This window comes from Ranitomeya imitator, chromosome 1, assembly GCF_032444005.1.
Source record: "Ranitomeya imitator isolate aRanImi1 chromosome 1, aRanImi1.pri, whole genome shotgun sequence".
Lineage (NCBI taxonomy): Eukaryota > Metazoa > Chordata > Amphibia > Anura > Dendrobatidae > Ranitomeya > Ranitomeya imitator.
Window position 1 is genome coordinate 250,794,211 of NC_091282.1, and position 13,465 is coordinate 250,807,675.

General features: G+C 42.8%; 1 protein-coding gene across 1 annotated transcript in view; it reads left to right on the plus strand.

Moving 5' to 3' along the window:
• CFAP251 (cilia and flagella associated protein 251) overlaps positions 1–12,413 on the plus strand; it is a 179,216-nt gene extending 166,803 nt beyond the window's left edge. The window contains exons 21-22 of the mRNA XM_069755502.1: positions 9,611–9,712; positions 11,187–12,413. Coding sequence (XP_069611603.1) covers positions 9,611–9,712; positions 11,187–11,326 — 242 coding nt within the window. The 3' untranslated portion in view covers positions 11,327–12,413. The remainder of the gene's footprint in view (positions 1–9,610; positions 9,713–11,186) is intronic.
• The last annotated feature ends 1,052 nt before the right edge of the window (positions 12,414–13,465 follow it).

Consider the following 13,465-nt stretch of genomic DNA (forward strand, 5'->3'; position numbering starts at 1 on the left):
ACCGAACAATGAACCTCAGAAATTACCCTACTAGTCCATCTATCAGGAACAAACAATTTCCCCACAGGAGAGCGGTCAGGTTTATCAGCCTGAAACTCCTGAAGTACCCGCCGTAAACCAGGGGAGATGGCAGAAAGAATCACCCCCTCCTTGAGGATCCCATCCGGCTCAAGAACTCCCGGAGAATCAGGCAAAAAACTCCTAGAAAGGGCATCAGCCTTCACATTCTTAGATCCAGGAATATACGAGACCACAAAATCAAAACGTGAGAAAAACAAAGACCACCGAGCCTGTCTAGGATTCAACCGCTTAGCAGACTCGAGGTAAATCAGATTCTTGTGATCAGTCAAGACCACCACGCGATGCTTGGCTCCCTCAAGCCAATGTCGCCACTCCTCAAATGCCCACGTCATAGCCAACAACTCCCGATTGCTGACATCATAATTACGCTCAGAAGACGAAAATTTTCTGGAGAAGAAGGCACAAGGTTTCATCAAAGAGCCATCAGAATTTCTCTGAGACAAAACGGCCCCTGCCCCAATCTCAGAAGCATCAACCTCAACCTGAAAAGGGAGAGAAACATCTGGCTGACGCAACACAGGGGCAGAAGTAAAACGACGTTTAAGCTCCCGAAAGGCCTCAACAGCCGCAGAGGACCAATTCACCACATCAGCGCCCTTCCTCGTCAAATCGGTCAGAGGCTTCACCACACTAGAAAAATTAGCAATAAAGCGACGATAAAAATTGGCAAAGCCCAAAAATTTCTGAAGGCTCTTTACAGATGTAGGTTGAGTCCAATCATGAATGGCCTGGACTTTAACAGGGTCCATTTCAATAGCCGAGGGAGAAAAAATGAAACCCAAAAAATAAACCCTCTGAACTCCAAAGAGGCACTTAGACCCCTTCACAAACAACGCATTAGTATGAAGGACCTGAAACACCATCCTAACCTGCTTCACATGAGACTCCCAATCATCGGAGAAAACCAAAATATCATCCAAATACACAATCATAAATTTATCCAGATAATTCCGGAAGATATCATGCATAAAGGACTGAAATACCGATGGAGCATTAGAGAGCCCGAATGGCATTACAAGATATTCAAAATGGCCTTCAGGCGTATTAAATGCTGTTTTCCATTCATCACCTTGTTTAATACGCACAAGATTATACGCCCCTCGGATGTCGATTTTAGTAAACCAACTAGCACCCTTAATCCGAGCAAACAAATCAGAAAGCAAAGGTAACGGATACTGGAATTTGACAGTGATCTTATTGAGAAGGCGATAATCTATACAGGGTCTCAAGGAGCCATCCTTCTTGGCAACAGATAAAAAATCCCGCTCCCAACGGTGACGAAGACGGGCGAATATGCCCTTTCTCCAAGGACTCCTTTACATAACTCCGCATAGCGGCATGCTCTGGCACAGACAGATTGAAAAGTCGGCCCTTAGGGAACTTACAGCCAGGAATCAAATTAATGGCACAATCGCAGTCCCTATGAGGAGGCAGGGAACTGGACTTGGGCTCATCAAATACATCCTGGAAATCCGACAAAAACTCAGGAACTTCAGAAGAAGGGGACGAGGAAATGGACATCAAAGGAATATCACTATGTATCCCCTGACAACCCCAACTAGTCACAGACATAGATCTCCAATCCAGCACTGGATTATGTTCCTGTAACCATGGAAAACCCAGCACAACAACATCATGCAAATTATGCAACACCAAAAAACGAATATTTTCCTGATGTGCTGGAGCCATGCACATGGTTAACTGTGTCCAGTACTGAGGTTTATTCTTGGCCAATGGCGTAGCATCAATCCCCCTCAAGGGAATAGGACTCTGCAAAGGTTCCAAGGAAAAACCACAGCGCTTGAAAAAATTCTAAGTCCATTAAGTTCAGGGCAGCGCCAGAATCCACAAATGCCATAACAGAAAAGGACGACAATGAGCAAATCAGGGTAACAGACAAGAGAAATTTAGGCTGCACAGTACCAATGGTAACAGACCTAGGGACCCTCCTAGTACGCTTAGGGCAGTCAGAAATAGCATGAGCTGAATCACCACAGTAAAAACACAGGCCATTCTGACGTCTGAATTTCTGCCTTTCTGCTCTAGTCAAAATCCTATCACATTGCATAGGCTCAGGACTTTGCTCAGAGGACACTGCCATATGGTGCACCGCCTTGCGCTCACGCAAGCGCCGATCAATCTGAATAGCTAGAGACATAGATTCGCTCAAACCGGTAGGCGTAGGAAAGCCCACCATAACATCTTTAAGGGTTTCAGAAAGACCTTTTCTGAAAATAGCAGCCAGCGCCTCTTCATTCCATTTAGTGACCACAGACCATTTTCTAAATTTCTGGCAATATAACTCTGCCGCTTCCTGACCCTGACACAGGGCCAACAGTGTTTTCTCAGCATGCTCTACAGAGTTAGGTTCGTCATACAACAATCCGAGCGCCTGAAAGAATGCATCTACATTCAATAATGCCGGATTCCCTGTTTCAAGAGCAAATGCCCAGTCTTGAGGATTACCACGCAGTAAGGATATGATGATTTTCACTTGCTGAATGGGATCACCAGAAGAACGGGGTTTCAAAGCAAAAAACAATTTGCAGCTATAGTTCAAAAACTTGGATCTGTCCCCAAAAAACAAATCAGGAGTAGGAATTCTTGGCTCTAGAGCCGGAGTCTGAACAATATAATCTTGGATACTCTGGACTCTTGCAGCAAGTTGATCCACACGAGAAAACAAACCCTGAACCTCCATACCAGAGCATATATCCAGCACCACCCAGATATCAAGAGGAAAAAAAAGACAGAACAGAGCACAGAAAAAAAAATGGTTCAGAACTCTTCTTTTTTCCTTCTTTTGAGATGCATTCAATTCATTCTTGGCCTGCTGTACTGTTATGACCTGGTGGTTAAGAGGCCACACTGAAATGACCTGGTGGCTAAAACGCAACATGGAACGAGCTCTGAGAAGGTGGTATCTCTACTGACCGCAGTCCCTAATCCTAACAACACAACTAGAAATAGCCGTGGGATGTTCCTGACACTCCCTAGACACCTCGTCACAGCCTCAGATATAACTACCCCTAAAGAAGGAAATAGAAAGCTATCTTGCCTCAGAGAAACCCCCAAAAGGAAAGACAGCCCCCCACAAATATTGACTGTGAAAGGAGAGGGAAATGACGAACACAGAAATGAAATTAGATTTCAGCAAAGGGAGGCCAAAACTAAACTAGATAGACAGAGAGCAAAGGATACTGTGCGGTCAGTATTAAAAACTACAAAATCCACGCAGAGTTTACAAAAATGAACTCCACACCGACTCACGGTGTGAAGGGGGAAATCTGCTTTCCCAGAGCTTCCAGCTAGCCTGAACAAGACATAGTGACAAGCTGGACAAAAGAGACAAAATGCAAAGCAATAGAGTCCAAACAAATGGACAAACAAAACTAGCAAAACTTATCTTTTGCAGACAAGGACTGGCCATATGAGAAATCCAAGGGAAGAATCAAATCCAACCAAGAACATTGACAGCAGGCATGGACTAAAGCCCAGAGCAGGTTTAAATAACAAACCCAGGCAAGGCGATTAGTGAAGGCAGCTGCCACAGCTACCTAACGGAGCAGCAGTTCCACTTGAAACCACCAGAGGGAGCCCAAGGGCAGAACTCGCAAAAATACCATTAGCAACCACAGGAGGGAGCTCCAGAACGGAACTCACAACATGGTCCGATGGGCGGTGTTTTCTCTCCTTTCATGCACCCCTTCCTTTCCCGCTGGCCGCAGTCGCACTATGTCCCGGAAGAATTTTGCTGTGTTCCGGGACATAGTGCGCCGGCGCATGCGCACTAATGCTTTTCGGCTTTGCCCGCAGTTGGGCAAAGCATACTGCACGTGCGCAAGGCAAGATTGCTTTGCGCACGCGTGAACTACGGAGGAAACAGACTCATATTCAAGATAATATTGCGGCCAGCGGGAAAGGAAGGGGTGCATGAAAGGAGAGAAAACACCGCCCATCGGACCAGACAGAGCCCGCCAAATTAAGGTGACAGAGTCCCTTTAAGGCAGAGCTCAGCTGTGTTGATCTGAATGAAGCTTTGATGTGAGGTACAAGTCTTGTTACAGAGCTCTGCATGGTGTTTTTCTGCCAGTCTGTTTGTTCCCTTCACTTCTCCTCCCCCCTTCCTTCTCCTCCCCCCTTCCTTCTCCATAGAGCAGTGGTCCCCAACCTTTCTGACCTTGAGAGCCACATTCAGCTTAGAGAGAGGGTTGCGAGCCACATTCAGCACTGAGAGAAGGTCGCGAGCCACATCCAGCTCCCACCTCCTTCAAAGTAGTGTCAACCAAAGCCCCTATTACAGGTATAATGATAACCAAAGCTTTTCCACAGAAATCACTCCAGAGCAGTACACTGAGATCCAGGGGTATTCTCCCAACACACTGTCACATCTAGCTTTTAGCACCTCTTCTAACAGGTAGTACAAACCTCCAACGTACCATACCTAAAACATCTCTAAACCCCTAAGACCAGTAAATGTGCATCCAGATCTGCAATTCTGTGCAGGGCTACTCACAAAATTCACCATGGGAGCACAAGTTCAGGAGGCAGGGAGAAGGGAAGAAGTGCTGTCTGATTTTTTTTTTTTTCAAGGACCCATAGACTTATATTGGCAAATGTAATCCATGATTAACATCAAAATCAGACATGTCGCCATGTTTTAGTGTGGACCACTTTGTCCGCAAAAATACTTGGACATGTGAACAGCGTTTTAAACTATACGCTGATATAAAGAAAAAAGAGTTTAATCCCTCACCGTGTTCATAGCTATAGAAAAAAAAAAACATTCACAATAGCCGCACAAGGAGAACTTCTGACCCACCATAAAACATGAAGAAACATTCCAAGTGTCAGCAAATAGATAAAATCTTCAAGACATGGATTTAAAATTCATGATGGTAGATGGGATGGCGCCCAGATGCGTTTCAGGCATACTCTGTGATCAAGGGCAGTTCATGCCTTTAACACGTCTGAGTGCTATCCCATCTGCCATCATGAATTTTATCTACATGTCTTGAAAGTATGTTTGAAGATTTTATCTGCCAACACCCGGAATTTTTCTTCACACCATAGACTATAATAGATATCGGATTTATACATGCCAAACATGGATGGAACTTGTACATGAGTAACTGACGTCTAAATGAGCCCTTGATCACCAAGTCAAGACTTTTCAGCCAGTTTGTATATAACTTCATCCCACATTACTTGGCACCCCAAAGTTCTCTCTGCACATGTAAGGCATAACCAATAAATATGGATTGAACATATGTTGAGGTCCATTTTTCATTTTTCACTAGAATTTTAAAAAGATGGATAAGTCTTTAACTCATCAGGCGAGTCTCCTTCACACCATTCCTCCCTTATAGTAGAAACGATTGGTGCCTCTTTCAGGTATTTTGCTATGTAACACCCAGGTGCATCTTCGCATGACCATGACAGATTTTCATTTCCTGCAAGTAAACAATAAATGCAAGTTGAAATATTGTTAATTTTCTTTTTAGTTATTGATAGTGTTTTTGAATATTTCAGCATTTTCCATTATACAAATAATTAGTTGTATGATTTTCCTTTAATAACTTTTATCTATATAGTGGATAAAAGGACTAATGCAAGTGATTAGGCTGCACACCAGAGCAATTTGCTGTATAAAAAATGGGAGATAAGTGCATTGAAGTAATTTGTAAAAGTAGAAGTACGGTAATTAAAAAACCTTCTCTTATATCAATACGGTTTTTCAGGATTAACTTTTTTAGTTCAAAAACCAGTGTCGAAGTGAGAAAATGTGATTTACTCACCCACCACTGCCTCTCCACCCTTGGTTTTTGTTGATAGACTGCAGCAGTGACAACTTGGCTACAGCATGTTACCACTGCAGCCAATCACTGGGTGTATTGGTTATGTTGATGTAGACCACAGAACCCAGTGATTGGCTGCTGTGGTCACAAGCTGAAGTCTGTCAACTACGACCATGTGCAACAATAGCGAGAAAGCCTATAGCAGTGATGGGTGAGTAAAGTTCATTATATTATTTTTACATTGGGCAAGCCTATGGAGATAAAAAAAAGAAATTGCCAGCAGCCACCAACAGTAATAAAATATGTATACTCGTTTATATAATCTGAGGCTAACACCCTCTGACACCGCCTCTCCTGCTGCGCTGTGTTACAGCGGCCTCCACTTCACCCACATCCCTCGCCCCGGCAACAGACATGGTGAAGGAGCGGGTCTTCTCCTTTCTTCAAACTGCACCTTTAACCCAACCCCACCTCTACCCTCCCCTATCCTCCCCTCTTTTGAAGTCCATTCTGTCTGCATCTACTCCCCCTCCAACCTCCAAGTGGCCGTCATATACCAACCTCCGGGCCTTTATTGACCAATTCTCCACCTGGCTTCTTCACTTTCTCTCTGCTGACATTCCCACCATCATCATGGGTGACTTCAACATCCCCACTGATAACCTTTAGTCAACCACCTCCAAATGTCTGTCCCTTACTTCATCTTTTGGACTTACTCAGTGTTCCTCCGCAGCCACCCACACAGACGGACATACATTAGACCTTGTATTCACCAATCTCTGCTCTCTATCTCACTTCACACCTCCCCTCTCCCTCTATCCAATCACCATCTTCTCACTTTCTCATCCCTGTCCTCTTCACCGGTTACCCATGTCCAGCAACATGCGCACCCCCGCAGAAACCTTGCACTCCTAGACGCCCACACACTCTCTGACTCTATCCTACCACTGGCATCCATATCCTCACTCCATGACAGTGCCACTGCTTTCTACAATGCCACTCTCCCATCAGCTATTGACACGGTTGCCCCTCTCGTTAATGGCAGAGTGCGACGTATCAATAGACAACCCTGGCACAATAACACCACTAAAAAGCTCCAGCAAGTGTCCAGGGTTGCAGAGCGGCATTGGATGAAAACTCATTCGCAAGACGACTTCACTGAATTCAAACATTAGCTTTTAAATCTCCTCTCACCTCTGCTAAACAGGCCTACATCACAACCCTTGTATCTTCCCTATCCTACAAACCCAAACAGTTATTCAAAACTTTTAACTCCCTCCTCTGCCACCCTCTGCCCCTCCAATCTCCCTCCTCTCTGTTAAGGACTTTGCCACACACTTTAAAAATAAGATCGACCAAACAAGGCAAGTCTTCATTGTTCAACCACCACAACCTCTTTGTACACCAGACCAATGCCCAAACCCCATAACCTCCCTATCCAACATCACTGAAGGGGGGCTTAACTGACTCCTCTCCAAATTGCACCTCACCACCTGTGCACTCGACCCCATCCCATCCCACCTCCTCCCCAACCTCACCACGACTCTTATCCCATCCCTAACCCACCTCTTCAACCTTTCACTAACTTCTGGCACCTTCCCTTCTGCTTTCAAACATGCCACAATCACGCCTATCCTTAAAAAGCCAACCCTCAATCCAACTGCTATGTCCAGCTATCGCCCAATATCGCTGCTCCCATTCGCTTCCAAACTCCTGGAGCAGCACGTCCACGCTGAACTTTCCTCCCACCTCTCATCTAACTTGCTCTTTGACTATCTACAATCTGGTTTCTGCCCCATCACTCAACTGAGACAGCCCTGACCAAAATTACTAACGACCTACTTACAGCCGAAGCTAACGGACAATACTCTGTACTGTAGTCCTCCTTCTAGACCTGTCCTCTGCTTTCGACACAGTTGACCACTGCCTCCTATTACAGATCCTCTCCTCACCCTATCCTGGATCTCCTCATACCCTTACTTGTCTCAATCTATACACTTGGCCTGGGACAACTCAAAGTCTCATGGATTCCAGTACCACCTTTATGCTGATGACACTCAGATCTACCTTTCTGGCCCAGACGTCACCTCTCTGTTGTCCAGAATCCCAGAGTGTCTATCAGCCATATCCTCCTTCTTCTCCTCTCACTTCCTCAAACTCAATGTGGACAAATCTGAACTCATCATTTTTTCTACATCTCATTGATCTTCCTTACCTGACCTATCTATCGCAATAAACAACATCACTCTTTCCCCCGTACCGGAAGTCCACTGACTCGGAGTAACCCTTGACTCTGCCCTGTCCTTCAAATCGCACATCCAAGCTCTTTCCACCTCCTGTCGCCTCCAGCTCAAAAATATCTCCTGAATCCGTCCTTTCCTCAACCGTCAATCTACTAAAATTCTTATGCATGCCCTCATCATCTCCCACCTTGACTACTGCAACATCCTTTTCTGTTGCCTCCCTGCTAACACCCTTGCACCTCTCCAGTCCATCCTTAACTCTGCTGCCCGACTAATTCTTCTCTCTCCTCGATACTCCTCCACTTCCCCCCTCTGCAAATCTCTTCACTGGCTCCCATTCCCTCAGCGTATCCAGTTCAAATTATTAATACTAACCTACAAAGCCATCCATAACCTGTCTCCTACATATATCTCTGAACTAATCTCCCGATATCTTCCCTCACATAATCTCCGGTCCTCCCAAGACCTCCTTTCTCTCCTCCACACTTATTCGCTCCTCACCCAACCGCCTCCAAAACTTCTCCCGAATATCCCCCATCCTCTGGAATTCTTTGCCCCAACACGTCTGACTATCAATAACATGCGGATCCTTCAGACGGAACCTGAAAACCCACCTCTTCAGGAAAGCCTACAGCCTGCACTGACCCCGCTGCCTCCTCACCACTACCAGAGCTACCGCCTCACCAACACCGGAGCTCCTGCAACCCTCAACCTATTGTCTCCTTCCCCATCATCCTGTAGAATGTAAGCCCGCAAGGAAAGGGTCCTTGCCCCTCTGTATCAGTCTGTAATTGTTAGTTTGCTTACTGTAAGTGGTATCTGTAATTTGTATGTAACCCCTTCTCATGTACAGCACCATGAAATCAATGGTGCTATATAAATAAATAATAATAATAATCCATACTGATCCAGCTCTGAACCCTGGTGGAAGCAATAACGTCCTGTATATCTCATGTGATGGCAGCAGCCAATAACGATCCTCAGCTCTACACGACATGTGACCCCCTCAAAGCCAGTGACTGACTGCAGCGGTCACATGGCGTATATTGTATGCAATAACTGCAGCCTGGTAAGCAGAAGACCTTTGGGAAGGACCAGGTGTTGAAATTATGTGGATTAAATAGGTGAATATACATGTTTGGAGGGGGGGGGGGTAATCACTATTGATGGCTGTGAGCAATTTTGTATAGAAAGTGGAAGATTCCCTTAATTTTTATCCAAGCCAAACATACAACTAGCATGGAGGCCATACACATCTTTTGGTATATATTGTAGACAAGTCAAGTCTATGATATTCCATTACTATTAGGACTGATTATCTTCTAGGATTCCAGGTCAGTTGTTCCCCTGAGGCCCTATGTGCTGATCCTTCAGACCTATTTTGGCCATAGAAGTGTTCACTTGTCTATAGTTATCAGTGATTACACTGCCAGTATTGTATGTTTTTATTATGTTTTACATATGTTAATAATCACATTTTTCATATAGGAGAACACATGACCGAAGAAGAACTTGCAGATTATCTCAATACCTTGTTAGGGTTGAACCCAGAAGGAGGAAGTTCTGAATTAGGCACCTCGAGTGTTACAGGTAGGAAAAAATATGATGCATAATATATTTGATGCATTTACTCTTGTTTTTTAAATATTTTATTGGATTCTTATCCTTTATACTCATGTTGTTTTTAAGTGAGATGTGGGCTTTTAACAACTATTACATATATGTTAGACAGAGCGTCAGAAAAGAGTGACTCCCGCTTTAGAGAATTTGGTGCAACTATTCACAAAATGATCACCCATGTATTGGAAAACGCACCATATTCATGAGTTTGCCACAGTTTTCCGGAAGAATAACAGATGGTTGCTGTAGATTTCATAGGCTACACCTATAGCGACCTGCTGATTGCATTTTTTTTTTTTTCCTTTAAAGAAGCTTTCCAGGACTTAGGCTAGTTTCAGATGTGTTCATTATGAGAAAATTTGTACACCCATATTACAGGCTCAATTGCTGACCAAACCATGAGTCTAATGTCTCATATGGAATCTTTATAGATGTCTATGAAGCTGTGAGTTCTGATCGGCTATTGCCTGGAACTAGCCTTACACCCAAAATAATCCATGTGCTTACAGTTCAACATGTGTGGATTCTGTGGTCGTCACCATGGCCATACAGCTCTGGCCAGTATGGGCTTGGGTGGTGGAAGCAGAACAAGCACTTTATTTTTACCTTTTGTGGCACCCTATTTCCTCATAGATTGTAAGCTTGCGAGCAGGACCCTCACTCTTTAAGCCATGCAATTCTCCTTTGGGAAATTTAAATGTGCAAATTCAGGGAGGAAGAGGACTTGACCTCTAATGCCACTTCTTGGATCCTAAAAGTCAATATTGATCCTTGCCACATCAATTGATTAATGGCATGGTATAGTTGTGGAACCTGTGGTGACTTAAGAGCCTGCCTATAACTGGTGTTGCATGGCGAATAAGCCTCCTTACATTGGCATGCCAGGGCCAATATGTCACTCTCCACAAGGAGAAATTTACCCCTTAAACCTCTGAGCCTGGAAAGAAAATGTAATGCCACTTGAATATGTTGAACCATTATTTAATTTAATTTGTTTTAATTTAATTTCAAACATCAAATATTTTCTGCATAACCCGTAGATATGCCATAAATGTCCGAGAGCGGAATACCTCTTTGGCTTTGGGTGGCAACCATAAATAAAGAGGTGGGTTGCTCTCAGACATTTATGGCATATCCATGGGATATGCCGAAAATAAGTGATGGGTGAAGGTCCCACTTCAAGTTTCTCCCCCTATTGAGAGAACAAGTGACCTCTGACCCACCAGTACTCCAAGTTGGGCACCTACAGATTAGAGATGGCTATGTAGTTCAAGTCTAATGGAGTTCTAAGCTTGGAGCTGAGTGAGCCTTTTCAGTTGCTCACGTGCCACATATGATACACATTGTACAGAACTTGGTGACAGTACATTTTGATATCACTGAATATTATAATTACTATTTAGATTATATTGCTTAACTGTATCTGGTATTGCATATATTACAGGTACAGCAGAACGACTTGAACAGGAAATACCAGAGGAAATTACAAGTGTTATGTTTGCAAGAGATATTCTTGGTTTTCCAGTTAATGATTCTGAAGATCTTGAAGAAGAAACACAAAATCCAGAGATTGCATCTTGTTAGCTATTATGTTGGTGACGTCTCTATAATATCAGTGGCACACAAAACCATAACTTATAAAGTATTTGTAGCGTAGTAACTTACCTGTAAATTATATTAGAGATACATAAAACCAGATTAATTCTTGTTTCTTTAATTCCTATTATTGTTGAATATTTTGTTACATTTCTTTCATGAGAAAAATCAAACATGAATTTTTTTTATTTCTCGCACTGTGGACTGTGTTGGGGAACACAAGTGTGGTCCTGTCCACTTAATGACAGCCAATATGTCTTTTAACTGACCTGAGATATAAGAGAATAGCCTCCCCATACAGGAGACAATCCAGCACCTGTCGGCTGTACACTATAGCTGACAATTTGCTGTATCAGTCACGATCAATGTTGGCACCGTCCATATCTGTTTAACCCCTTAGATGCTGCTGTCAATAGTAACTACATCATTATAAAGGGTTAACAGAGTGTGGGGGCTCCCTCTTCATCCCAATTGGTGCCCTCAGATCATGATTGTATGGTCCTGATGTTTGCGATGGTAATTCACGACCAAATAGCGTTAGAGCCTGTCGGCTGTTGTAACCTGTTCAGAAGTTACTGACATTTGGGTGGTAAAAATTACACATTTTCATTCCTTGAAAACACAAAAGCGCACAAAAAGGTAAAAAAATACTCTGTTGTAAAAAAGTCACAGTAAAATAAGCAAGTGCTAGTCAAAAAATGAAAAAATACAGGGTATTTAGTTAATATGTTTTTTCCAAAAAAAAGTATGTTAAGCTGCTCCACCAATCGCCAAGGTATCCCCATAATAGAGCAGTCCTGTCTAATGTATATAATCCCTATCTGATGTATTTAAAAACCTGATCATCTGTATAGTACCTGTATGAACAGGGCACAGAGAGAAAATATCCACGTTGAACATGCGAGATGGAACAGCTACAATGCAGATAACCCACAGAGGAGTGGTGAACTCCCCAGTCTTGTAGAAACAAGAGAACAATTATAAAACCAAAAACACATTTTCATTTCTGTCTTACCACTTTGCATTAATTCCTGTAAAGCACCTGAAGGGTTAATAAACTATGTGACTGCAGTTTTCAATATGTCATGGGGTGGTGTTTTTAAAATGGTATCACGTTTGGGGGTTTCCCAATATATGAGACCCCTAAAGTCACTTCAAACATGGATAGTTCCCTAAAAAAATAAATGTTGTACATTTCCTTGAAAAAAATGAAAAATTGCTGCTACATTTTTAAACCTCCTAAAGTGCTCACAAAATAAAAGAACATTTTACAAATGGTCCTGATGTAAAGCCGACATGAGGGAAATGTTATTTATTGATGGTTTGCTATGGTATGACTATCTGGATTAAAGGGATAATCATTCAAACTTTGAAAATTGCTATTTTTTTTTACATTTTTCTCAAATTTTTGATATTTTTTATAAATAAACACAAAACATATTGACCTAAATTTACCATTGTCATAAAGTATAATGTGTCACGAAAAAACAGCCTCAAAATCACTGGGATATGTTGAAGAGCCCCAGAGTTATTACCACATAAAGTGACACTGGTCAGATTTCAAAAATTTGGCTCCGTCACTAAGGGGTTAATATTTGTGTGGCTAGGATTTGCGTTGTCACCCTGCCTGGGGATCTCTGTTGTTCTGCAGAGTACTGATTATTAGTTTTAGAGTTGAGTGACTATGTTCAGAATTGGTCGCCGAATCTGAATTTGCCATATTTGTGCCATATTGGTACCCTATTAATGCCGAATATGTTTGACAATCGATTCCGAACATATTCGTTCATTTCTACTCCCATTTACTTCAATGACGTTTGGATGTGTTCGGCGAATATTGCAAATACAATATTCACCGCGTATCGTAATCGAAACCGAATTTTGAAAAATTCGCTCAACTCTAATTTTAATCAGCTCTCTGCAGCAAGCCTTGCAGGGGTCCAAGCTTTATTTAAACTCTCAGCAGCATTTAAAACAATGAAACTATCGGTTTCTTTTTAAACTTTTCTGCATTCCAAGTTTTAAAATTTGCAATCATGAGGATAAACATACTTGCACGAGATCTTGAATGTACAGGTCCTTCTCAAAAAATTAGCATATAGTGTTAAATTTCATTATTTACCATAA